Here is a 27,883-nt window from a genome sequence, read left to right on the forward strand (position 1 = left end):
GCCCCGGGGCTGCCTGCGGGCTCCTCCGGGGGTCTCACCCCCAAACCCCCCCAAAACCCCCTCAAATCCCCCCAAATCCCCTCCAGACCCCCCAAACCCCCCCAAATCCCCCCCAAATCCTCCCAAATCCCCCCAAACCCCCCCAAATCCCCCCCAGACCCCCCAGACCCCCCAATCCGGTACCTGGGCCGGCCCCGGGGCTGCCTGCGGGGCTCCTCCGGGGGTCTCACCCCCCAAATCCTCCCCAAATCCCCCCAAATCCCCCCAGACCCCCCAAATCCCCCCCAAATCCCCCCCAAATCCCCTCCCCGTACCTGGGCCTGCCCCGGGGCTCCTCCGGGTGCCTTTTCCGAGGGTCTCACCCCCCAAAACCCCCCAAAACCCCCCAAAACCCCCCAAAGCCCCCCAAATCCCCCTCAAATCCCCCCAAATCCTCCCCAAATCCACTCTAGACCCCCCAAATCCACTCTAGACCCCCCCAAATCCCTCCCAGACCCCCCAAATCCCCCTCAAACCCCCCCAAATCCACTCTGAACCCCCCCAAAATCCACTCCAGACCCCTCAAATCCATCCCAGACCCCCAAATCCCCCTCCCCGTACCTGGGCCTGCCCCGGGGCTCCTCCGGGTGCCAACCCTGGGGGTCCCAGCCCCCCAAATCCCCCCCAAATCCCCCTCAAACCCCCCCAAACCCCCCAAAATCCCCCTCAAATCCCCCCAAATCCCCCCCAGACCCCCCCAAATCCCCTCCCCGTACCTGGGCCGGCCCCGGGGCTGCCTGCGGGGCTCCTCCGGGTGCCGCCCCCGGGAGGGGGATCGGGCCCGAGCCCCCCGGGGGGAGCTGGAGCTGCGCAGGGTCCCCGAGGGGGGCCGGGGGGCCGGGGGGGCTCCGGGGGGACCCCGCAGGACCCACTCGGGCAGGGCCCCCCCCCCGGTGTCGCTGTTGGCCCGGAGGAGGCGCTGGGGGGGGAGGGGCAGGGCCCGGAGCCCCTCCCGGCGGCGGCCGGCGAACTGGGGGCTCTCCTGGAAGGGAACTGGGGGGGATTCGGGGGAAATTGGGGGGTCAGGGGGGGTCTGGGGGGTCTGGGGGGTCTGGGGGCTCTCCTGGAAGGGAACTGGGGGGGATTCGGGGGGTCAGGGGGGGTCTGGGGGGGTCTGGGGGGGATTTGGGGGGGTCTGGGGGGTTTGAGGGGGGGTTTGGGAACTGGGGGCTCTCCTGGAAGGGAACTGGGGGGGATTCGGGGGGAAATTGGGGGGTCAGGGGGGGTTTGGGGAGGATTTGGGGGAGATTTGGGAACTGGGGGCTCTCCTGGAAGGGAACTGGGGGGGATTCGGGGGGAAATTGGGGGGTCAGGGGGGGTCTGGGGGGGTTTGAGAGGGGGTTTGGGAACTGGGGGCTCTCCTGGAAGGGAACTGGGGGGGATTCGGGGGGGATTTGGGGGGTCAGGGGGGGTCTGGGGGGGTCTGGGGGGGATTTGGGGGGTCAGGGGGGGATTTGGGGGGTCAGAGGGGGATTTGAGGGGGATTTGGGGGGGTTTGAGGGGGGTTTGGGAACTGGGGGCTCTCCTGGAAGGGAACTGGGGGGGATTCGGGGGGAAATTGGGGGGTCAGGGGGGGATTTGGGGGGTCTGGGGGGTCTGGGGTCTCTCCTGGAAGGGAACTGGGGGGGATTCGGGGGGAAATTGGGGGGTCAGGGGGGGTCTGGGGGGTCTGGGGGGGATTTGGGGGGGATTTGGGAACTGGGGGCTCTCCTGGAAGGGAACTGGGGGGGATTCGGGGGGGATTTGGGGGGTCAGGGGGGGTTTGGGGGGGTCAGGGGGGGTTTGAGGGGGGATTTGGGGAACTGGGGGCTCTCCTGGAAGGGAACTGGGGGGGATTCGGGGGGTCAGGGGGGATTTGGGGGGTCAGGGGGGGATTTGGGGGGTCAGGGGGAGTTTTGGGGGCTCTCCTGGAAGGGAACTGGGGGGGATTCAGGGGGTAAGGGGGGGATTTGGGGGGGATTTGGGGGGTCAGGGGGGATTTGGGGGGTCAGGGGGGGATTTGGGGGGATTTTGGGGGATTTGGGGGGTCAGGGGGAGATTTGGGGGGGATGTGGGGGGGGTTGGGGGGTCTGGGGGGATTTGGGGGGGATTTGGGGCGGTTTCGGGGGATTTTGGGGGGATTTTGGGGGAGGAAGGGCAGGACCCCCCAGGTTCCTCCCTATCCACCCCCTGTCCCCAGTGTCCCCAATGTCCCCAATGATGTCCCCAATGTCCCCAGTGTCCCCAATGATGTCCCCAGTGTCCCCAGCAGTGTCCCCACTGTCCCCAATGTCCCCAGCTCACCCACGTCGCTGTCCCAGTGGTGTCCCCAATGATGTCCCCAGTGTCCCCAATGATGTCCCCAGTGTCCCCAGCAGTGTCCCCAATGTCCCCACTGTCCCCAGGGCTCACCCACGTCGCTGTCCCGGTGGTGTCCCCAGTGTCCCCAGCAGTGTCCCCAGTGTCCCCAGTGTCCCCAGTGATGTCCCCAGTGTCCCCAATGATGTCCCCAATGTCCCCAGTGATGTCCCCAGTGTCCCCACTGTCCCCAGTGTCCCCAAAGGTGTCCCCAGGGCTCACCCACGTCGCTGTCCCGGTGGTGTCCCCATTGTCCCCAATGATGTCCCCAGTGTCCCCAATGATGTCCCCAATGATGTCCCCAGTGTCCCCAAAGGTGTCCCCAGCTCACCCACGTCGCTGTCCCGGTGGTGTCCCCAGTGTCCCCAGTGATGTCCCCAGTGTCCCCAATGATGTCCCCAATGTCCCCAATGTCCCCACTGTCCCCAGCTCACCCACGTCGCTGTCCCGGTGGTGTCCCCAGTGTCCCCGGTGGTGTCCCCAATGATGTCCCCACTGTCCCCAATGTCCCCAATGTCCCCAGCAGTGTCCCCAATGTCCCCAAAGGTGTCCCCAGGGCTCACCCACGTCGCTGTCCCGGTGGTGTCCCCAGTGTCCCCAGTGTCCCCAGCAGTGTCCCCAGTGTCCCCAGTGTCCCAAAGGATGTCCCCAATGTCCCCAATGATGTCCCCAATGTCCCCAATGTCCCCAAAGGTGTCCCCAGCTCACCCACGTCGCTGTCCCGGTGGTTCTTGATGAGCTCCCCCAGCTCGAAGTTCCCGGCGATGACGGCCACCTGTGGGGACAGGGACAGGGACAGGGACAGAGGGGACAGGGACAGGGACAGGGGACAGGGACAGGGACAGGGTCAGGGACAGGGGACAGAGGGGACAGGGACAGGGGACAGGGACAGGGACAGGGACAGGGACAGGGGACAGGGACAGGGGACAGGGACAGGGACAGGGACAGGGACAGGGACAGGGGACAGGGGACAGGGACAGGGACAGGGGACAGGGGACAGGGACAGGGACAGGGACAGGGACAGGGGACAGGGACAGGGACAGGGACAGGGACAGGGACAGGGGACAGGGGGGACAGGGACAGGGACAGGGACAGTGAGGGGACAGGGGACAGGGACAGGGGGACAGGGACAGGGACAGGGACAGGGACAGAGGGGACAGGGACAGGGACAGGGACAGGGACAGGGGACAGGGACAGGGACAGGGACAGGGACAGGGACAGGGACAGGGACAGGGGACAGGGACAGGGACAGGGGACAGGGGACAGGGACAGGGACAGGGACAGAGGGGACAGGGACAGGGGACAGGGGACAGCAGGGACAGGGACAGGGACAGGGGACAGGGGACAGGGACAGAGGGGACAGGGACAGGGACAGAGGGGACAGGGACAGGGACAGGGACAGGGACAGGGATAGAGGGGACAGGGGACAGGGGACAGGGACAGGGACAGGGACAGGGGACAGGGACAGGGACAGGGACAGGGGGACAGGGACAGGGACAGGGGACAGGGACAGGGACAGAGGGGACAGGGACAGGGGGACAGGGACAGGGACAGGGACAGGGAAGGGGACAGGGACAGGGGACAGGGACAGGGACAGGGGGACAGGGACAGGGACAGGGGACAGGGACAGGGACAGAGGGGACAGGGGACAGGGACAGGGACAGGGACAGGGACAGGGGACAGGGACAGGGACAGGGGGACAGGGACAGGGACAGGGGACAGGGACAGGGACAGAGGGGACAGGGACAGGGACAGGGACAGGGACAGGGACAGGGGACAGAGGGGACAGGGGACAGGGGACAGGGACAGGGACAGGGACAGGGACAGGGACAGCGGGACAGGGACAGGGACAGGGAAGGGGACAGGGACAGGGGACAGGGACAGGGGACAGGGACAGGGACAGGGGAGAGGGACAGGGACAGAGGGGACAGGGACAGGGACAGGGACAGGGACAGAGGGGACAGGGACAGGGACAGGGACAGGGACAGGGACAGGGACAGGGGACAGAGGGGACAGGGGACAGGGGACAGGGACAGGGACAGGGACAGGGGGACAGGGACAGGGACAGGGAAGGGGACAGGGACAGGGGACAGGGACAGGGGACAGGGACAGGGGAGAGGGACAGGGACAGAGGCGACAGGGGACAGGGACAGGGGGACAGGGACAGGGACAGGGGACAGGGACAGGGACAGAGGGGACAGGGGACAGGGGACAGGGACAGGGACAGGGACAGGGGACAGAGGGGACAGGGGACAGGGGACAGGGACAGGGACAGGGACAGGGGACAGGGACAGGGACAGGGACAGGGACAGGGGGGACAGGGACAGGGGACAGGGGACAGGGGACAGGAGGGGACAGAGGGGACAGGGGACAGAGGGGAGAGGGGACAGTGAGGGGACAGAGGGGACAGAGGGAACAGTGGGGACAGAGGGGACAGTGAGGGGACAGCAGGGACAGAGGGGACAGGGATGGGGACAAAGGGGACCAAGGGACAGAGAGAGGACACTCACATGGGGGTCACCCCCTGCACAGTGTCCCCAATGTCCCCAGTGTCCCCAGGGTGTGTCCCCAGTGTCCCCAGGGTGTGTCCCCAATGTCCCCAGTGTCACCGGGAGCAGGGTGTGTCCCCAGTGTCCCCAGGGTGTGTCCTCAGGGTGGGTCCCCATGTCCCCATGGATGTCCCCATGGATGTCCCCAGTGTCCCCATGTCCCCAGTGTCACCTGGAAGGGCGTCTGCCCCCAGTGTCCCCAGTGTCCCCAGTGTCCCCATGTCCCCATGTCCCCAGTGTCCCCATGTCCTGTGTCACCTGGAATGGCGTCTGTCCCCAGTGTCCCCGTGTCCCCATGGATGTCCCCAGTGTCCCCACGGATGTCCCCATGTCCCCAGTGTCCCCACGGACGTCCCCAGTGTCCCCATGTCCCCAATGTCCCCATGGATGTCCCCAGTGTCCCCATGTCCCATGGATGTCCCCAATGACCCCAGTGTCCCCATGACCCCAGTGTCCCCATGGATGTCCCCAGTGTCCCCATGGATGTCCCCATGGATGTCCCCATGTCCCCAGTGTCCCCAGGGGGTGTCCCCATGTTCCCATGGATGTCCCCAGTGTCACCTGGAAGGGCGTCTGCCCCCAGTGTCCCCATTGATGTCCCCATGTCCCCATGGATGTCCCCATGTCCCCATGGATGTCCCCATGTCCCCATGTCCCCATGGATGTCCCCATGTCCCCAGTGTCACCTGGAAGGGCGTCTGCCCCCAGTGTCCCCATGTCCCCAATGTCCCCATGGATGTCCCCATGGATGTCCCCATTGTCCCCAGTGTCACCTGGAATGGTGTCTGCCCCCAGTGTCCCCAGTGTCCCCATGTCCCCACGGATGTCCCCAGTGTCCCCAGTGTCCCCAGTGTCACCTGGAATGGCGTCTGCCCCCAGTGTCCCCATGGATGTCCCCAGTGTCCCCAGTGTCACCTGGAATGGCATCTGCCCCCAGTGTCCCCAGTGTCCCCATGTCCCCATGGATGTCCCCAGTGTCCCCATGTCCCCATGGATGTCCCCACTGTCCCCATGGATGTCCCCATGTCCCCAGTGTCCCCATGGATATCCCCATGTCCCCATGTCCCCATGGATGTCCCCAGTGTCCCCAGTGTCACCTGGAAGAGCGTCTGCCCGCAGTGTCCCCATGTCCCCATGTCCCCACGGATGTCCCCATGTCCCCATGGATGTCCCCAGTGTCCCCACGGATGTCCCCAGTGTCACCTGGAACGGCGTCTGCCCGCTGTTGTTCTTCACCTCCTTGTTGGCCCCTCGGTACAGGAGGATCCGGGCGCAGCTCTCCTGGGGACACAATGCCACCAACGTCACCAAGGGCCACCAACATCACCAAGGGCCACCAACGTCACCAAGGCCACCAACGTCACCAAGGGCCACCAACGTCACCAAGTGTCACTAAGGTGTCACCAAGGTGGTGCCAAACGGCACCAAATGTCACCAAATGGCACCAAGGTTGCACCAAATGTCACCAACGTGACACCAGTGTGAACAACATGGCGCCAAATGTCACCAACATGGCACCAAATGTCACCAACATGGCACCAAATGTCACCAGGGTGTCACCAAAGTGTCACCAACGTGGCACCAGCGCGTCACCAAGGTGGCACCAACGTGTCACCAATGGCCCCAATCCCCCGTTTCCCCAGTGCCCTCAGCGTCCCCATAATGTCCCCAATGTCCCCAACCCCCGATGACCCCAATGTCCCCCCAATGTCCCCACAATGTCCCCAATCCCCCTAATGTCCCCGATGTCCCAAATCCCCTCAATGTCCCCGATGTCCCCAATGTCCCCAACGCCCTAATGTCCCAAATCCCCTCAATGTCCCCAATGTCCCCAATCCCCCCGATGTCCCCAATCCCCCCGATGTCGCCAATGTCCCCAATGTCCCCAATGTCCCCAGGTGGCCCCAAGGTGCCACCTTGTTGTAGAGGGCTCAGATGTGCAGCGTGGTGTCGTCGGACGCCCCCGTGTCCCCAATCCCCCCAATGTCCCCAATCCCCCGATGTCCCCAATGTCCCCAATCCCCCAATGTCCCCGATGTCCCCAATCCCCCCAATGTCCCCAATCCCCCTGATGTCCCCAATCCCCCCGATGTCCCCAATGTCCCCAATCCCCCCAATGTCCCCGATGTCCCCAATCCCCCCAATGTCCCCGATGTCCCCAGGTGTCCCCAAGGTGCCACCTTGTTGTAGAGGGCGCAGATGTGCAGTGCGGTGTTGCCGGACGCGTTCCATGTCCCTGTGTCCCAAATGTCCCCAACCCCCTGATGTCCCCAATGTCCCCGATGTCCCCAATGTCCCCAATCCCCCCAATGTCCCCGATGTCCCCAAGGTGCCACCTTGTTGTAGAGGGCGCAGATGTGCAGCGCGGTGTTGCCGGACGCGTTCCATGTCCCTGTGTCCCCAATGTCCCCAATGTCCCCAATCCCCCCGATGTCCCCAATCCCCCCGATGTCCCCAATCCCCCCAATGTCCCCAATCCCCTCGATGTCCCCAATGTCCCCAATGTCCCCAAGGTGCCACCTTGTTGTAGAGGGCGCAGATGTGCAGCGCGGTGTTGCCGGACGCGTTCTGTGCCGCCGCCTCGGCGCCGTAGAACAGCAAATGCTCCAAGTGCTGCGAGTGGCCGTGCTGGCACGCCTGGGGACACGGGGACATCAGCGGGGACAGCGGGGACATCGGGGGGATTGGGGACATTGGGGGGATTGGAGACATCAGGGGATTGGGGGCAGTGGGGGAATTGGGGACATCGGGGACATCAGGGACACTGGGGACATTGGGGACACAGGGGACATCAGGGGGATTGGGGACATCAGGGACATTGGGGGGATTGGGGACATTGGGGGATTGGGGGGATTGGGAGGGATTGGGGACATTGGGGACACTGGGACATCAGGGGGATTGGGGACATCAGGGACATTGGGGGGATTGGGGACATTGGGGACATCGGGGGATTGGGGACATTGGGGGATTGGGGACATTGGGGGATTGGGAGGGATTGGGGACATTGGGGAATTGGGGACATCGGAGGATTGGGGGGATTGGGGACATCAGGGACACTGGGGACATGGGTGTATTGGGGACATTGGGGGATTGGGGACACTGGGGACATTGAGGGTGCTGGGAGGGATTGGGGACATTGGGGATATTGGGGCATTTGGGACACTGGGGATATCGGGGGATTGGGGACATTGGGGACATCGGGGACATCGGGGGATTGGGGACATTGGGGGACTGGGGGTAATGGGGGAATTGGGGACATCGGGGACATTGGGGACATCAGAGGATTGGGGGGATTAGGGACATTGGGGACATTGGGGAATTGGGAGGGATTGGGGACATTGGGGGGATTGAGGGTGCTGGGAGGGATTGGGGACATTGGGGACATTGGGGGCATTGGAATGATTGGGGGCTTGGGGACATTGGGGACATTGGGGACACTGGGGATGTTTGGGACATGTGGGATTTGGGGACATTTGGGGGATTTGGGGACACTGGGGACATTGGGGACAGGGATGATGGGGAGACCCAGTGACATGATGTGGCAGAGTGACAGAGTGACATCTGCCACTGGCATGGTGACACGGTGACACAGTGACATGGTGATAGTGACATGGTGACAGCAGGGTTGGGTGACAGGGTGACAGGGTGGCACTGTCCCTGTCACCTGGCGGGTGACACTGTGACAACGGGATAAAGCTGTGACACGGTGACATGGTGACACAGGGATGGGATGGTGATGGGATAATGGGGTGATGGGGACACAGGGTCACAGGGTGGCATGGTGGCAGGTGACAATGTGACACAGGTGTCACCTGGTGGATCTCCTGCCTGCCATTCTCGTCGGCTGTGCCGATGTGACACAGTGACACAGTGACACAGTGACACAGGTGACAGTGACACAGGTGTCACCTGGTGTATCTCCTGCCAGCCGTTCTCGTCGGCCGTGCCGATGTGGGCCCGGTTGTACAGTGACACGGTGACACAGTGACACAGTGATGGATGGTGATGGGATAACAGGGTGACAGGGTGACAATGTGACACGGTGACAATGTGACACAGGTGACAATGACACAGGTGTCACCTGGTGTATCTCCTGCCAGCCGTTCTCGTCGGCTGTGCCGATGTGGGCCCGGTTGTACAGTGACACAGTGACACGGTGACACGGTGACACGGGGATGGGATGGTGATGGGATAACAGGATGATGAGGTGACAATGTGACACAGTGACAATGTGACACAGGTGACAATGACCCGGGTGTCACCTGGTGTATCTCCTGCCAGCCGTTCTCGTCGGCCGTGCCGATGTGTGCCCGGTTGTACAGTGACACAGTGAAACAGTGACACAGTGATGGATGGTGATGGTGTTACAGGGTCACACAGTGACACAGTGACAATGGGACACAGGTGACAGTGACACTGCTGTCACCTGGTGTATCTCCTGCCAGCCGTTCTCGTCGGCCGTGCCGATGTGGGCCCGGTTGTACAGTGACACGGTGACACAGTGACACAGTGACACAGTGACACAGGGATGGATGATGATGGGATAACAGGGTCACACAGTGACAGGGTGACACGGTGACAATGTGACACAGTGACAATGTGCCCCGGGTGTCACCTGGTGTATCTCCTGCCAGCCGTTCTCGTCGGCCGTGCCGATGTGGGCCCGGTTGTACAGTGACACGGTGACACAGTGATGGGATGGTGATGGGATAACGGGGTGATGGGGTCACAGGGTGACACAGTGACAATGTGACACAGGTGACAATGACCCGGGTGTCACCTGGTATATCTCCTGCCAGCCGTTCTCGTCGGCCGTGCCGATGTGGGCCCGGTTGTACAGTGACACAGTGACACGGGGATGGATGATGATGGGATAACGAGGTCACAGGGTGACAATGTGACACGGTGACAATGTGACACAGGTGACAATGACCCGGGTGTCACCTGGTGTATCTCCTGCCAGCCGTTCTCGTCGGCCGTGCCAATGTGGGCCCGGTTGTACAGTGACATGGTGACACTGTGACACGGTGATGGATGGGATAACAGGGTGACACAGTGACAATGTGACACGGTGACAATGTGACACAGTGACACAGGTGACAATGACCCGGGTGTCACCTGGTGGATCTCCTGCCAGCCGTTCTCGTCGGCCGTGCCGATGTGGGCCCGGTTGTACAGTGACACAGTGACACGGTGACACAATGACACAGTGACACGGGGATGGATGGTGATGGGATGATGGTGTCACAGGGTGACACGGTGACAATGTGACACAGGTGACAATGACCCAGGTGTCACCTGGTGGATCTCCTGCCAGCCGTTCTCGTCGGCCGTGCCGATGTGGGCCCGGTTGTACAGTGACACAGCGACACAGGGATGGATGATGGGATAACAGGATGATGGTGTCACAGGGTGACAATGTGACACAGTGACAATGTGACACAGGTGACAATGACCCGGGTGTCACCTGGTGTGTCTCCTGCCAGCCGTTCTCGTCGGCCGTGCCGATGTGGGCCCGGTTGTACAGTGACACAGTGACACGGGGATGGGATGGTGATGGGATGATGGGGTCACACAGTGACAGGGTGACAATGTGACAATGTGACACAGGTGACAGTGACCCGGGTGTCACCTGGTGTATCTCCTGCCAGCCGTTCTCGTCGGCCGTGCCGATGTGGGCCCGGTTGTACAGCAGCAGCTCGCAGCACCGCGGGTCCCCCCCCACCATGGCCGTGTGGTACAGGGGGGTCAGGCCCCGCCGGTCCTTGTAGTTCGGGGACCCCCCCAGGTCCAGCAGCGCCTGCGGGGGACACGGGGACACCCTTGGGACCCCCTGGGGACACCCTTGGGACCCCCTGTGACACCCTTGGGACCCCCTGGGGACACCCTTGGGACCCCCTGGGGACATCCCCAGACCCCCCCCCCCGTGGCACCCTTGGGACCCCCCCATGACACCCATGAAGGCCCCATGGCACCCATGGCCTGCAGGTGACACGGGGACACCCTTGGGACCCCCTGTGACACCCTTGGGACCCCCTGGGGACATCCCCAGACCCCCCCGTGGCACCCTTGGGACCCCCACGGCACCCAGGGGTGTCACCCCCTTTATCTGGGGACACTCCTGGGTCCAGCAGCGCCTGCGGGGGACACGGGGACACCCTTGGGACCCCCTGGAGACACCCTTGGGACCCCCTGTGACACCCTTGGGACTCCCTGGGGACACCTTTGGGACCCCCTGTGACACCCTTGGGACCCTCTGGTGACATCCCCAGACCCCCCCGTGGCACCCAGGGGGTGTCACCCCTGCTTGTCCCTTTATCTGGGGACACCCCCAGGTCCAGCAGCTCCTGCAGCTGACACGGGGACACCCTTGGGACCCCCTGGGGACACCTTTGGGACGCTCTGGGGACACCCTTGGGACCCCCTGGTGACATCCCCAGATCCCCCATGGCACCCTTGGGACCCCTATGGCACCCAGGGGTGTCACCCCCTTTATATGGGGACGCCCCCAGGTCCAGCAGCGCCTGTGGGTGACGCGGGGACACCCTTGGGACCCCCTGTGACACCCTTGGGACCCCCTGGGGACACCCTTGGGACCCCCTGGGGACACCCTTGGGACCCCCTGGGGACATCCCCAGACCCCCCCCATGGCACCCTTTGGACCCCCACGGCACCCAGGGGTGCCACCCCCTTTATCTGGGGACACTCCTGGGTCCAGCAGTGCCTGTAGGTGACACGGGGACACCCTTGGGACCCCCTGGGGACACCCTTGGGACCCCCTGGGGACACCCTTGGGACCCCCTGAGACACCTTTGGGACGCCCCCCATGACACCCAGGGGTGTCACCCCCACTTGTCCCTTTATCTGGGGACACCCCCGGGTGCCACCTCTGTGTCCCTGGGTGTCCCCAGGTGTGCCCAGGTGTGTCCCTGTGTGTCCCCAGGTGTCCCCAGCTGTCTCCAGGTGTGTCCCCAGGTGTGCCCAGGTGTGTGCCCAGGTGTGTGCCCAGGTGCCCCCAGGTGTGCCCAGCTGTCCCCAGGTGTATCCCTGTCTGTCCCTGTGTGTCCCCAGCTGTCCCCAGGTGTGTCCCTGTGTGTCCCCAGGTGTGCCCAGGTGTGTCCCCAGGTGTGCCCAGGTGTGCCCAGGTGTGCCCTCACCAGCAGGGCGGGGTAGCGCCGCGTGCACACCGCCCGGTGCAGCGCCGTGGCTGTGCCCAGGTGTGCCCAGGTGTATCCCCAGCTGTCCCCAGGTGTGCCCAGGTGTGTCCCTGTGTGACCCCAGGTGTCCCCAGGTGTGTGCCCAGGTGTGCCCAGGTGTGCCCTCACCAGCAGGGCGGGGTAGCGCCGTGTGCACACCGCCCGGTGCAGCGCCGTGGCTGTGCCCAGGTGTCCCCAGCTGTCCCCAGGTGTGCCCAGGTGTGTGCCCAGGTGTGCCCAGCTGTGCCCAGGTGTGCCCAGGTGTGCCCAGGTGTGCCCTCACCAGCAGGGCGGGGTAGCGCCGCGTGCACACCGCCCGGTGCAGCGCCGTGGCTGTGCCCAGGTGTGCCCAGGTGTGTCCCTGTGTGTCCCCAGGTGTGCCCAGGTGTGTGCCCAGGTGTGCCCAGGTGTGCCCTCACCAGCAGGGCGGGGTAGCGCCGCGTGCACACCGCCCGGTGCAGCGCCGTGGCTGTGCCCAGGTGTGCCCAGGTGTGTCCCCAGCTGTCCCCAGGTGTGCCCAGGTGTGTCCCCAGCTGTCCCCAGGTGTGTGCCCAGGTGTGCCCAGGTGTGCCCTCACCAGCAGGGCGGGGTAGCGCCGCGTGCACACCGCCCGGTGCAGCGCCGTGGCTGTGCCCAGGTGTGCCCAGGTGTGTCCCTGTGTGTCCCTGTGTGTCCCCAGGTGTGCCCAGGTGTGTGCCCAGGTGTGCCCAGGTGTGCCCTCACCAGCAGGGCGGGGGTAGCGCCGCGTGCACACCGCCCGGTGCAGCGCCGTGGCTGTGCCCAGGTGTGCCCAGGTGTATCCCCAGCTGTCCCCAGCTGTGCCCAGGTGTGCCCAGGTGTGTGCCCAGGTGTGCCCAGGTGTGCCCTCACCAGCAGGGCGGGGTAGCGCCGCGTGCACACCGCCCGGTGCAGCGCCGTGGCTGTGCCCAGGTGTGCCCAGGTGTGCCCAGGTGTGTCCCTGTGTGTGCCCAGGTGTCCCCAGGTGTGCCCAGGTGTGCCCAGGTGTGCCCTCACCAGCAGGGCGGGGTAGCGCCGCGTGCACACCGCCCGGTGCAGCGCCGTGGCTGTGCCCAGGTGTGCCCAGGTGTGCCCAGGTGTGTCCCTGTGTGTGCCCAGGTGTCCCCAGGTGTGCCCAGGTGTGCCCAGGTGTGCCCTCACCAGCAGGGCGGGGTAGCGCCGCGTGCACACCGCCCGGTGCAGCGCCGTGGCTCCGTCGCGGGCCCGGAAGTCCAGGTGGGCCCCGCCCAGGCAGAGCAGCCGGATGATCTCCACCTCGCCGGGGCCCTCGCGCTGCGCCGCCAGCGTCAGCGGCGTCTCTGGGGACAGCGTTGGGGACATTGGGGACATTGGGGACATTGGGGGCATTGGGGACATCGGGGACACTGGGGGCGTTGGGGGCGTTGGGGACATTGGGTACATTGGGGACATTGGGGGCGTTGGGGACATTGGGGACATTGGGGACATTGGGGACCCTGGGGCTCCACCTCGCCGGGGCCCTCGCGCTGCGCCGCCAGCGTCAGCGGCGTCTCTGGGGACATTGGGGACATTGGGGACATTGGGGGTGTTGGGGGGGTTGGGGACATTGGGGACATTGGGGACATTGGGGACATTGGGGACACGGGGGCTCCACCTCGCCGGGGCCCTCGCGCTGCACCGCCAGCATCAGCGGCGTCTCTGGGGACAGTGGGGACAGCGTTGGGGACATTGGGGACATCGGGGACATTGGGGGGGTTGGGGACATCGGGGACATTGGGGGATTTGGGAGATTTGGGGACATTGGGGACATTGGGGACACTGGGCGGATTGGGGACATTGGGGTCAGTGGGGATTTTGGGGACATTGGGGCTGTTGGGGACATTGGGGACATTGGAGGCGTTGGGGACATGGGGGGCGTTGGGGTGGCTCGGGACATTGGGGGCCTTGGGGACATTGGGGACATTGGACACATTGGGGGGATTTGGGAGATTTGGGGACATTGGGGGTGTTGGGGACATTTGGGGACATTGGAGGGATTGGGGGGTGTTGGGGACATTGGGGGGGTTGGGGACATTGGGGAGGTTGGGGGCATTGGGGACATTGAGGGGATTGGGGGGGTTGGGGACATTGGGGACATCGGGGGGGTTGGGGACATTGGGGACATCAGGGGCATTGGGGGCCTTGGGGACATTGGGGGAAGGGTTGGGGACACTGGGAGGATTTGGGGACATTGGGGACATTGGGGTATTTGGGAGATTTGGGGACATTTGGGGGAAATTTGGGGACATTTGGGGGAAATTTGGGTTTTGGGGACATTGGGGACATTGGGGGGGATTTTTGGGGTGTTCCAGGTGCTTTTTGGGGGGGATTTTGGGATGATTTTGGGGTGATTTTGGGGTGATTTTTGGGGGGTGATTTTGGGGTGAATTTGGCAGTTTTTGGGTCTCACCCCCTGAGTCGGAGTCGTGGTAGTTGGGGATTTTTGGGATGACTTTTGGGGTGATTTTGGGAGTTTTTGAAGATGATTTAGGGTGATTTTGAGGATGATTTTGGGATGATTTTTGGGGTGATTTGGGGGTGATTTTTGGGGTGAATTTGGGGACGATTTTGGGAGTTTTTGGGGTGATTTCGGGATGATTTTTGGGGTGATTTTGGGGTGATTTTTGGGATGATTTTGAGGATGATTTTTGGGGTGAATTTGGCAGTTTTTGGGTCTCACCCCCCGAGTCGGAGTCGTGGTAGTTGGGGATGATTTTTGGGGTGATTTTGGGAGGTTTTGGGACGATTTTTGGGGTGATTTTTGGGATGATTTTGGGTGATTTTGGGAGGTTTTGGGTCTCACCCCCCAAGTCGGAGTCGTGGTAGTTGGGGATTTTTGGGGGATGATTTTGGGATGATTTTTGGGGTGAATTTGGGGTGATTTTTGGGATGATTTGGGTCTGATTTTGGGATGATTTTGGGGTGAATTTGGCAGTTTTGGGTCTCTCACCCCCCGAGTCGGAGTCGTGGTAGTTGGGGATGATTTGAGGTGACTTTGGGATGATTTTGGGGTGAATTTGGGAGTTTTTGGGTCTCACCCCCCGAGTCGGAGTCGTGGTAGTTGGGGATTTTTGGGGTGATTTTGGGATGATTTTTGGGGAGATTTTGGGAGTTTTTGGGGATGATTTTTGGGGATGATTTTTGGGGTGATTTTTGGGGTGATTTTGGGGTGATCTTGGCAGGTTTTGGGTCTCACCCCCCAAGTCGGAGTCATGGTAGTTGGGGATGATTTTTGGGGGTGATTTTGGGGTGAATTTGGCAGGTTTCAGGTCTCTCACCCCCCGAGTCGGAGTCGTGGTAGTTGGGGATTTTTGGGATGATTTTTGGGATGATTTTTGGGGGATGATTTTTGGGGTGAATTTGGCAGTTTTTGGGTCTCACCCCCCGAGTCGGAGTCGTGGTAGTTGGGGATTTTTGGGGGATGATTTGAGGTGACTTTTGGGATGATTTTGGGGTGAATTTGGGGGTTTTTGGGTCTCTCACCCCCCGAGTCGGAGTCGTGGTAGTTGGGGAGGATTTTTGGGATGATTTTTGGGGTGATTTTGGCAGTTTTTGGGTCTCTCACCCCCCGAGTCGGAGTCGTGGTAGTTGGGGATTTTTGTGGTGATCTTGGGATGATTTTTGGTGTGATTTTGGGAGTTTTTGGGATGATTTTGGGATGATTTTTGCGGTGATTTTGGGAGTTTTTGGGATGATTTTTGTGATGATTTTTGGGGTGATTTTGGGGTGAATTTGGCAGGTTTTGGGTCTCACCCCCCGAGTCGGAGTCGTGGTAGTTGGGGATTTTTGGGGATGATTTTGGGGTGATTTTGGGGTGATTTTGGGGGTTTTTGGGTCTCTCACCCCCCGAGTCGGAGTCGTGGTAGTTGGGGATTTTGAGGATGATTTTTGGGATGATTTTGGGGTGAATTTGGGGTGAATTTGGGTGATTTTGGGTCTCACCCCCCGAGTCGGAGTCGTGGTAGTTGGGGATTTTTGGGGGGTGAATTTGGGGTGATTTTGGGATGATTTTGGGGTGAATTTGGGTGATTTTGGGTCTCTCACCCCCCGAGTCGGAGTCGTGGTAGTTGGGGATGATTTGAGGTGATTTTGGGATGATTTTTGGGGTGATTTTTGGGGTGAATTTGGCAGGTTTTGGGTCTCACCCCCCGAGTCGGAGTCGTGGTAGTTGGGGATGATTTGAGGTGATTTTGGGGTGATTTTTGGGGTGATTTTGGGGTGATTTTGGGGGTTTTTGGGTCTCACCCCCCAAGTTGGAGTTGTGGTAGTTGGGGATTTTTGGGATGATTTTTGAGGATGATTTTGGGGTGAATTTGGCAGGTTTTGGGTCTCACCCCCCGAGTCGGAGTCGTGGTAGTTGGGGTCCAGCCCCCGCTCCAGCAGCCGCGCCACCTTCTCGGCCGAGCCGTGCTGGACGTAATCCAGAAACTTCCGCAGCCCCGTCTGGGGACAGTACAGGGGACAGCACAGGGGACATTGGGGGGACAGCATTGGGGACAGTACGGGGACATTTGGGGACAGTGGGGACATTGGGGGACTTGGGGACATTGGGGACAGCACAGGGACATTGGGGACATTGGGGACATTGGGGACATCAGGGGACTTGGGGACATTGGGGACATTGGGGACATTGGGGGGCTTGGGGAAATTGGGGGACATTGGGGACAGTGGGGACAGCACAGGGGACATTGGGGACAGCATTGGGGACATTGGGGACAGTGGGGACATAGGGGACATTGGGGACATTGGGGGGCTTGGGGACATTGGGGGACATTGGGGACAGTGGGGACAGCACAGGGGACATTGGGGACAGCATTGGGGACATTGGGGACAGTGGGGACATTGGGGACAGTGGGGACATTGGGGACATTGGGGGGACAGTGGGGACAGTGGGGGACTTGGGGACATTGGGGACAGTGGGGGACTTGGGGACATTGGAGGGGTTGGGGACATTTGGGGACATTTGGGGACATTTGGGACATTGGGGACATTGGGGACAGCACAGGGACAGTGGGGACATTGGGGACATTGGGGGACATTGGGGACATTGGAGGGGTTGGGGACATTGGGGACATCGGTGACATCATGGACATTGGGGACATTGGGGACATTTTAGGGACATTTTGGGGATATTTGGGGACACTTTGGGGACCCCCAGGAGTCCCCAGGGGACACTCGGGGACACCCCTGAGGGGCGTGGCCATGCAGGCTGGGGGTGTGGCCTCAGAGAGGAGGGGTGTGGCCAGAAGAAGGGGTGGGGCTAAAAGGAAAGCGGTGATGTCATCATGTAATGGGTGTGGCCCAAGCACAAAGGGGTGTGGCCACAGTGGGTGTGGCCATGTACAAAAGGGGTGTGACCGATGAGAGGGGCGTGGCCAAGTGAGTTGTTGAGTAGAATGGGTGTGGCCAAAGTTCAGGGGGCGTGTCCAACACATAGGGGCGTGGAACATGGAAGGGGCGTGTCCAGGGAATCAGGGTGTGGTCAATGATCAGAGGGGCGTGGTTGGGAGGCGGAGGGGGCGTGGCCGCGGGGCAGGGGGCGTGTCCCACCCACCTTGGTGTGGAGCTTGGCCAATTGTTTCTCGTCCAGGTTCGTTTGTTTGTACACCCGGGTCTTGTACCGGAACTGGGGGCGGGGTCAGCACGGGGACACGCCCCCCCAAGCGGGGGACACGCCCCCAACCCACCCAGACCACGCCCACCCACTGGCAAGCACCTTATCCCTGTCTGAAGCCACGCCCACCCTGCTGGTTTTGACCTCTACCTGCCCTAAGCTCCGCCCACTCTGAAGGAAACGCCCTCTGTGTGACCTAAGCCACTCCCACAGCGACCACGCCCATCCACCAATAGGCCACGCCCACCCGACGTCATTTTAACCCCGAATCCGCCGCTTTTGGCAAAATTTCCCCCAATTAACACCCTCCAATAGAAATGCCCCGCCCACCCGATGACCACACCCAGCACCGCGACCACGCCCACTGTGACCACGCCCACATGGCCACACCCACATCGATAGGCCACGCCCCCATCATTTTAACCCCAAATCCTCAACTTTTACCCCAGTTCTCCTTCATAAACCCCGCCCTAAATTGAAGCCCCGCCCACAGGACCACACCCACAGAGACCACGCCCCCAGGGGCTCCATCCAGACCTCTGACCACGCCCACCTCCCGGTTAGCCACGCCCACCCCGCATCATTTTAACCCCAATTTTGCCACTTTAAACCAAATTCTTCCACCTTAGCCCCGCCCCCAAATGGAAACCACGCCCTGGGACCACACCCACAGTGACCACGCCCACAGACCACACCCAAACCCTGGTCACGCCCACTTTATTTTAATTTAACCCCAAAGTTGCCACTTTTATCTCAATTTCTCCCCCATGTACCACACCCCAAAAGGAAACCACGCCCCCAGGACCACACCCACACTGACCACGCCCCCGGGACCACACCCAAACCCTGACCACGCCCACCCCATGTCATTTTAACCCCAAATCTGCCACTTTTATCTCAATTTCTCCCCATATACCCCACCCCAAACCGACACCACACCCCCCAGGACCACACCCACATTAACCACGCCCACTTCAACCATGACCACGCCCACTCCCCATCAATTTAACCCCAAATTTCCCACTATAATCTCAATTTCTCCCCATATACCACACCCTAAATAGAAACCACACCCTCCCAGGACCACACCCGCATTAACCACGCCCCCTGTGACCCTGACCACGCCCACTCTCCACCATTTTAACCCCAAATTCGCCACTTTTATGCCATTTCTCTCTCAACAACACCACCCCAAACCGACACCACACCCACTCAGGACCACACCCACATTTACCACGCCCCCTGGACCCCACCCTAACCCTGACCACGCCCACTCCCCATCAATTTAACCCCAAATCCACCACTTTAATCCCCATTTCTCCCCACATACCCCACCCCAAACTGACACCACACCCCTCCAGAACCACACCCACATTAACCACGCCCCCTTCGACCCTGACCACGCCCACCCTCCACCATTTTAACCCCAAATCCACCACTTTAATCCCCATTTCTCCCCACACACCACACCCCAAACCAACACCACACCCCCCCAGAACCCCACCCACACTAACCACGCCCCCTTCGACCATGACCACGCCCACTCCCCATAAATTTAACCCCAAATCCGCCACTTTTATCTCAATTTCTCCTCATATCCCACACCCCAAACCGACACCACACCCCTCCAGGACCACACCCACACTAACCACGCCCCCTTCGACCATGACCACGCCCACTTTTCATCAATTTAACCCCAAATCCGCCACTTTTATCTCAATTCCTCCCCATACACCACACCCCAAATGGAAACCTCGCCCCCCCCGGACCACACCCGCATTAACCACGCCCCCTTTGACCCTGACCACGCCCACTCTACACCATTTTAACCCCAAATTTGCCACTTTAATCTCAATTTCTCCCCACACACCATACCCCAAATGGAAACCACGCCCCCCCGGACCACACCCACATTGACCACGCCCCGGGACCACACCCTAACCCTGACCACGCCCACCCTCCACCATATTAACCCCAAATTTCCCACTATAATCTCTATTTCTCCCCACATACCCCACCCCAAACCGACACCACACCCCCCCAGGACCACACCCTGCATAGACCACGCCCCCTGCGACCCTGACCACGCCCACTCCCCATAAATTTAACCCCAAATCCACCACTATAATCTCAATTTCTCCCCACACACCACACCCCAAACCAACACCACACCCCTCCAGAACCCCACCCACATTAACCACGCCCCCTGTGACCCTGACCACGCCCACTCCCCATCAATTTAACCCCAAATTTCCCACTATAATCTCAATTTCTCCCCATACACCACACCCCAAACCAGCACCACCCCCCCCAGGACCACACCCGCATTGACCACGCCCCCTTCAACCATGACCACGCCCACTCTCCACCATTTTAACCCCAAATCCACCACTTTAATCCCCATTTCTCCCCACATACCCCACCCCAAACCGACACCACACCCCCCCAGAACCCCACCCACACTAACCACGCCCCCTGTGACCCTGACCACGCCCACTCTCCACCATTTTAACCCCAAATTCGCAACTTTTATGCCATTTCTCTCTCATCAACCCCACCCCAAACCAACACCACACCCCTCCAGAACCACACCCACATTAACCACACCCCCTGTGACCCTGACCACGCCCACTCTCCACCATTTTAACCCCAAATTGGCCACTATAATCTCAATTTCTCCCCATACACCACACCCCAAATGGAAACCACCCCCCCAGGACCACACCCGCATTTACCACGCCCCCCTCGACCGTGACCACGCCCACTCTCCACCATTTTAACCCCAAATTTACCACTTTAATCTCAATTCCTCCCCACAAACCCCACCCCAAACCGACACCACACCCCCCTGGACCACACCCGCATTAACCACGCCCCCTCGACCATGACCACGCCCACTTTTCATCAATTTAACCCCAAATTCACCACTTTAATCTCAATTTCTCCCCACACACCCCACCCCAACCCAACACCACACCCCCCCAGAACCCCACCCACGATGACCACGCCCCCTTCAACCATGACCACGCCCACCCTACACCATTTTAACCCCAAATTGGCCACTATAATCTCAATTTCTCCCCATACACCACACCCCAAATGGAAACCACCCCCCCAGGACCCCACCCGCATTAACCACGCCCCCTTCGACCCTGACCACGCCCACTCTCCACCATTTTAACCCCAAATTCACCACTTTAATCTCAATTCCTCCCAATATATCACACCCCAAATGGAGACCTCGCCCCCCCAGGACCACACCCATGCTGACCACGCCCCCGGGACCCCACCCTAACCCTGACCACGCCCACCCTCCACCATTTTAACCCCAAATTTACCACTTTAATCTCAATTTCTCCTCATATCCCACACCCCAAACCAACACCACACCCCTCCAGGACCCCACCCACACTGACCACGCCCACTGTGACCCTGACCACGCCCACTCTCCACCATTTTAACCCCAAATTTACCACTTTAATCCCCATTTCTCCCCACATACCCCACCCCAAACCGACACCACACCCCTCCAGGACCACACCCACATTGACCACGCCCATGGGACCCCACCCTAACTCTGACCACGCCCACTCCCCATAAATTTAACCCCAAATCCACCACTTTTATCTCAATTTCTCCTCATATCCCACACCCCAAACCGACACCATACCCCCCAGGACCACACCCACATTAACCACGCCCCATCCACCCTGACCACGCCCACTCTCCACCATTTTAACCCCAAATTTACCACTTTAATCCCCATTTCTCCCCACATACCCCACCCCAAACCGACACCACACCCCCCCGGACCACACCCACACTGACCACGCCCCTCTTGACCACACCCAAAGCCTGACCACGCCCACTCTCCACCATTTTAACCCCAAATCCACCACTTTAATCTCAATTCCTCCCCATACACCACACCCCAAATGGAAACCTCACCCCCCCAGAACCCCACCCACACTAACCACGCCCCCCCGGCCGCTGACCACGCCCACCTCGAGGTAGGGCACGCCCTGGTCGAAGCTCTGGGGGTAGTCGCGCAGCGGGCGCTCCTCGTCCAGGAACTTGGCGTCGCGGCCGGCGGCGGCCGGCTGGAAGAGGCCGTAGTTGAGGCCGTCGTGGAGCCCCTCGGTCAGAGCGCACAGCAGCTGCTGCTTGGCCGCCCACACGGCCGCGCCCGGGTCGAAGCGCAGGCACTTCTGGGGAGGGCCAAAACGGGGGGTCAGGGCGGGGGGAACCCCAAAAGTGAAACCCTGAATGAAGTGAGCCCAAAAATCCCCGGGCTTGGGGAGCCCTGGGTAGGGAAATTGCCTCAAATTGCCTCAAAATGGCCCAAAAAGCCTCGAAATCCCCCAAAATCCTTTGGGATGAACCCCAAAAATGCAGATTTGGGGGGTCAGGGCTGGGGGAACCCCAAAAGTGAAACCCCAAATCAGGAGACGCTAAAAAACCCCAGGGTTGGGGAGTGTTGGGTGAGGAAATTGCTCTAAAAGGATTCAAAATGGCCCAAAAAAGCCACAAAAACCCCTGGGATGAACCCCAAAAATGCAGATTTGGGGGGTCAGGGCTGGGGGAGCCCCAAGAATGAAGATTTGGGGGGTCAGGGCTGGGGGAACCCCAAAAGGGAAACCCCAAATCAGGGGAGCCCAAAAATCCCCGGGGTTGGGGCACCCCAGGTGGGGAAAATGCCTCAAATCGCCTCAATTTGCCCCCAAAAAAACCCCAAAAAACTCCAAAAAGCCCTGGGATGAACCCCAAAAATGCAGATTTGGGGGGTCAGGGCGGGGGAACCCCAAAAATGAAACCCTGAATGAAGTGAGCCCAAAAATTCCCGGGTTTGTGGAGTGTTGGGTGGGGAAATTGCCTCAAATCGCCTCAAAATGGCCCAAAAAGCCTCAAAATCCCCCAAAACCCCTGGGATGAACCCCAAGAATGCAGATTTGGGGGATCAGGGCTGGGGGAGCCCCAAAAATGCAGATTGGGGGGGTCAGGGCAGGGGGAACCCCAAGAATGCAGATTTGGGGGGGTCAGGGCAGAGGGAACCCCAGAAGTGAAACCCTGCAGCAGCAGCTGCTGCTTGGCCGCCCACACGGCCGCGCCCGGGTCGAAGCGCAGGCACTTCTGGGGAGGGCCAAAAACGGGGGGTCAGGGCGGGGGGAACCCCAAAAATTAAATCCTAAATCGGGGGATGCTAAAAAACCCGGGATTTGGGGAGAGTTGGGGGTGGAAAATGCCTCAAATTGCCTCAAAATGGCTCAAAAAACCCCAAAAATCCTTTGGGATGAGACTCAAAAATGCAGATTTGGGGGGTCAGGGCAAGGGGAACCCCAAAAGTGAAAGCCCAAATGGGGGGAGCCCAAAAATCCCCGGGGGTTGGGGAGTGTCGGGTGGGGAAATGGCACTAAACGGCTTCAAAATGGCCCAAAAAGCCCCAAAAAGCCCCAAAACCCCTGGGATGAACCCAAAAATGCAGATTTGGGGGGTCAGGGCAGGGGGAACCCCAAAAGTGAAACCCTGCAGCAGCAGCTGCTGCTTGGCCGCCCACACGGCCGCGCCCGGGTCGAAGCGCAGGCACTTCTGGGGAGGGGGAAAACGGGGGGTCAGGGTGGGGGGAACCCCAAAAGTGAAACCCTGAATGAAGTGAGCCCAAAAATCCCCGGGGTTGGGGAGCGTTGGGTGGAGAAATTGGTCTAAATGGCTTCAAAATGGCCCAAAAAGCCACCAAAACCCCTGGGATGAACCCCAAAAATGCAGATTTGGGGGGGTCAGGGCGGGGGGAACCCCAAAAGTGAAAGCCCAAATCATGGGATCCTAAAAAACCCCGGGGTTGGGGAGCCCTGGGTAGGGAAATTGGCTCAAATTGCCTCAAAATGGCCCAAAAAGCCCCCAAATCCTCTGGGATGAACCCCAAAAATGAAGATTGGGGGGGTCAGGGCTGGGGGAACCCCAAAAGTGAAACCCCAAATCAGGGGAGCCCAAAAATCCCCGGGGTTGGGGAGAGTTGGGTGTGGAAAATGCCTCAAATTGCCTCAAAATGGCCCAAAAAGCCTCGAAATCCCCCAAAACCCCTGGGATGAACCCCAAAAATGCAGATTTGGGGGGTCAGGGCAGGGGGAACCCCAAAAGGGAAACCCCAAATGGGGGGATCCTAAAAACTCCCGGGTTTGGGCACCCCAGGTGGGGAAAATGCCTCAAATCGCCTCAATTTGCCCCAAAAAAACCCCCAAAAACCTCCCCAAACCCCTGGGATGAACCCCAAAAATGCAGATTTGGGGGGTCAGGGCTGGGGGAACCCCAAAAGTGAAACCCCAAATCGGGGGATGCTAAAAAACCGCCCGGGTTGGGGAGTGTCGGGTGAGGAAATGGCACTAAATGGCTTCAAAATGGCCAAAAAAACCACAAAAACCCCTGGGATGAACCCCAAAAATGCAGATTTGGGGGGGTCAGGGCAGGGGGAACCCCAAAAGTGAAACCCTAAATTGGGGGATCCTAAAAACCCCTGGGTTTGGGGAGTATTGGGTGAGGAAATGGCTTCAAAATGGCCCAAAAAGCCCCCAAAACCCCTGGGATGAACCCCAAAAATGCAGATTTGGGGGGTCAGGTCAGGGGGAACCCCAAAAGTGAAACCTGGGAGGGTTTGGGGTGAGGGGATGCCAAAAATCCCCGGGGTTGGAGAACCCCAGGTGGAGAAATGGCACTAAAAGGATTCAAAATGGCTCAAAAAGGCCCAAAATCCTTTGGGATGAACCCCAAAAATGCAGATTTGGGGGATCAGGGCTGGGGAGCCCCAAAAATGCAGATTTGGGGGGTCAGGGCAGGGGGAACCCCAAAAGTGAAACCCCAAATCAGGGGAGCCCAAAAATCCCCGGGGTTGGGGAGCCCTGGGTAGGGAAATTGCCTCAAATCGCCTCAATTTGCCCCCAAAAAACTCCCAAAAAACTCCAAAAACCCCTGGGATGAACCCCAAAAATGCAGATTTGGGGGGTCAGGGCTGGGGGAACCCCAAAAGTGAAACCCCAAATGGGGGGATCCTAAAAACCCCCGGGGTTTGGGGAGTGTCGGGTGGAGAAATTGCTCTAAACGGCTTCAAAATGGCCCAAAAAGCCCCCAAAACCCCTGGGATGAACCCCAAAAATGCAGATTTGGGGGGTCAGGGCTGGGGGACCCCAAAAGTGAAACCCCCAAATCGGGGGGATCCTAAAAAACCCCGGGGTTGAGGAACCCCAGGTGGGGAAAATGCCTCAAATCGCCTCAATTTGCCCCCCAAAAAAACCAAAAAACTCCAAAAACCCCTGGGATGAACCCCAAAAATGCAGATTTGGGGGATCAGGGCTGGGGAACCCCAAAAGTGAAACCCCAAATCATGGGATGCTAAAAATCCCCGGGGTTGGGGAGTGCCGGGTGGAGAAATTGCTCTAAATGGCTTCAAAATGGCCCAAAAAGGCCCCAAAAGCCCCCAAAACCCCTGGGATGAACCCCAAAAATGCAGATTTGGGGGGTCAGGTTGGGGAACCCCAAAAGTGAAAGCCCAAATGGAGGGATCCTAAAAAACCCCGGGGTTGGGGAGTGTTGGATGAGGAAATGGCACTAAACGGCTTCAAAATGGCCCAAAAAAGCCACAAAAATCCCTGGGATGAACCCCAAAAATGCAGATTTGGGGGGTCAGGGCTGGGGGAACCCCAAAAGTGAAACCCCAAATCGGGGGGATCCTAAAAAATCCCAGGGTTGGGGGGCCCCAGGTGGGGAAAATGCCTCAAATTGCCTCAAAATGTCCCAAAAAGGCCCGAAAAAATCCCCCCAAAAAGCCCTAAAGAATCCCCAAAAATTCGGATTTTGGGGGTGAAAAATTCCCAATTTTTGGGTGGCAAATTCCCAAATTTTTCTAGGGGAAAATTCCCACATTTTTTTGAGGTTCTCCCCAATTTTTGGGTGGAAAATTCCCAAATTTGGAGTGAAAATTCCCAATTTTGAGGCTGTGACATTCCAGTTTTTTAGGGGAAAATTCCCCAATTTTTTTGAGGTCCTCCCCAGTGTTTGCGGTGAAATTCCCAATTTTTGGGTGGAAAATTCCCAATTTTTGGGAGAGAAAATTCCCAATTTTGGGTGGAAAATTCCCAATTTTAGGTGGTGATATTCCCAATTTGTTTAGGGAAAAATTCTCAAATTTTTTTGATGTTCTCCCCAATTTTTGGGTGGAAAATTCTCAATTTTGGTGGCGGAAATTCCCAAATTTTTGGGTGGAAAATTCCCAATTTTGGAGTGAAATTTCCCATTTTTGGGGCGGTGAAATTCCCAATTTTTTAGGGGAAAATTCCCACATTTTTTTGAGATTCTCACCAATTTTTGGGTGGAAAACTCCTAATTTTGGGTGCAAAACTCCCAATTTTTGGGTGGAAAATTACCAGTTTTGGGTGAAAAATTCCCAATTTTGGGGGATGCTATCCCAAATTTTGGGGTGAAAAATTCCCAATTTTGGGGGATGCTATCCCAAATTTTGGGGTGAAAAATTCCCAATTTTGGGTGGAAAATTCCCAAATTTTTTTGAGGTTCTCCCCAATTTTTGGGTGGAAAATTCCCAATTTATGGATGAAAAATTCCCAATTTTGGGGGGTTGAAATTCCCAATTTTTGGGTGGAAAACTCCCCAGTTTTGGATGAAAAACTCCCAATTTTGATGTGCAAAATTCCCAATATTTTGGGACAAAAATCACCAATTTTCCCCCTCTCCCCCGCGGTTTTTCCCGGCCCCTCCCCACCGGTTCCCGCCCGATTCCCGCCCGGTTCCCGCTCGATTCCCGCCCGATTCCCGCCGGTTCCCGCCGATTCCCGCTCGATTCCCGCCCGATTCCCGCCCGGTTCCCGCCGATTCCCGCCCGTTTCCCGCCCAATTCCCGCCCGGTTCCCGCCCAATTCCCGCCCGGTTCCCGCCGATTCCCGCTCGATTCCCGCCCGATTCCCGCCCGGTTCCCGCCGTTTCCCGCCTGATTCCCGCCGTTTCCCGCCTGATTCCCGCCCGGTTCCTGCCGGTTCCCGCCCGGTTGTGCCCGTTCCCCCCCCGATTCCCCCCCGATTCACCCCCCGATTCCCGCGCGGTTCCCGCCGTTTCCCGCCCGATTCCCGCTGTTTCCCGCCCGGTTCCCGCCCCTCCCGGGCCGTTTCCCGCCCGATTCCCGCCCGTTTCCCGCCCGATTCCCGCCCATTTCCCGCCCGTTTCCCGCCCCTCCCGGGCCGTTTCCCGCCCGATTCCCGCCGTTTCCGCGCCCAATTCCCGCCCGGTTCCCGCCGTTTCCTGCCCGTTTCCCGCCGGTTCCCGCCGTTTCCCGCCCCTCCCGGGCCGTTTCCCGCCCAATTCCCGCCGTTTCCCGCCGTTTCCCGCCCCTCCCGGGCCGTTTCCGCGCCCAATTCCCGCCCGGTTCCCGCCAGTTCCCGCCCCTCCCGGGCCGTTTCCCGCCCCTCCCGGGCCGTTTTCCCGCCCCTCCCGGGCCGTTTCCCGCCCAATTCCCGCCAGTTCCCGCCCCTCCCGGGCCGTTTCCCGCCCCTCCCGGGCCGTTTCCCGCCCCTCCCGGGCCGTTTCCCGCCCTCACCGTCTGGTGCAGGTCGGGGATGCCGATGCGGAACACCATCATGCTGAAATGGTCCTCGGGCGCCGGCGGGGGCCGGGCCGGGCCCCGGGGGGGTCCCCGGGAGGGGCCGGGGTTGGTCCCGGGGGGGCCCTCGCGGGAACTGCCCGAGTCCGAGTCGGCCTCGGGGTACTCGGAGCCCCGACCGCCCTCGTCCTCCTCGCTGGAGGCCGGCGTGCGCGGCATCGCCTCACCATGCCAGGCTGGGGGGAAAATCCCGAGGGAACACTTGGGAAACTCAAAATTACCAAAAAGTGGAGAAAAATGCCAAAAAGGAGAGAAGAATCTGTGAAAACCCCGTCAAAATACCCCAAACCAGGTGAAAATTGCAGCGAAACTCATCAAAACCGCCCAAAACTTCTCAAAACCGACCCAGAACTTATCAAAATCCCCCAAAACTTCTCAAAACCAACCCAAAACGCCTCGAAACCAGCCCCAAACTCATCAAAATCACCTGAAACTTCTCAAAACCAACCTAAAACTCATCAAAATCAACCCAAAACGT

The 27,883-nt window shown here is 60.0% G+C and overlaps 1 protein-coding gene across 1 annotated transcript in view; it reads right to left on the reverse strand.

The window, feature by feature from the left end:
- The window catches only part of LOC311164747 (myosin-binding protein C, fast-type-like), a gene marked incomplete at both ends in the record, with an annotated part of 75,149 nt that extends 47,585 nt beyond the window's left edge, over positions 1-27,564 (reverse strand). The window contains 11 exons of the mRNA XM_084224325.1: positions 315-357; positions 756-1,032; positions 3,085-3,151; positions 6,129-6,206; positions 7,446-7,562; positions 10,558-10,725; positions 13,280-13,437; positions 16,471-16,579; positions 17,691-17,762; positions 21,755-21,958; positions 27,343-27,564. Coding sequence (XP_084080451.1) covers positions 315-357; positions 756-1,032; positions 3,085-3,151; positions 6,129-6,206; positions 7,446-7,562; positions 10,558-10,725; positions 13,280-13,437; positions 16,471-16,579; positions 17,691-17,762; positions 21,755-21,958; positions 27,343-27,564 — 1,515 coding nt within the window. The remainder of the gene's footprint in view (positions 1-314; positions 358-755; positions 1,033-3,084; positions 3,152-6,128; positions 6,207-7,445; positions 7,563-10,557; positions 10,726-13,279; positions 13,438-16,470; positions 16,580-17,690; positions 17,763-21,754; positions 21,959-27,342) is intronic.
- Between the last annotated feature and the right edge of the window lie 319 nt (positions 27,565-27,883).

The sequence above is a fragment of the Fringilla coelebs genome, assembly GCF_963513975.1.
Source record: "Fringilla coelebs genome assembly, chromosome: 36".
Taxonomy (NCBI): Eukaryota; Metazoa; Chordata; class Aves; order Passeriformes; family Fringillidae; genus Fringilla; species Fringilla coelebs.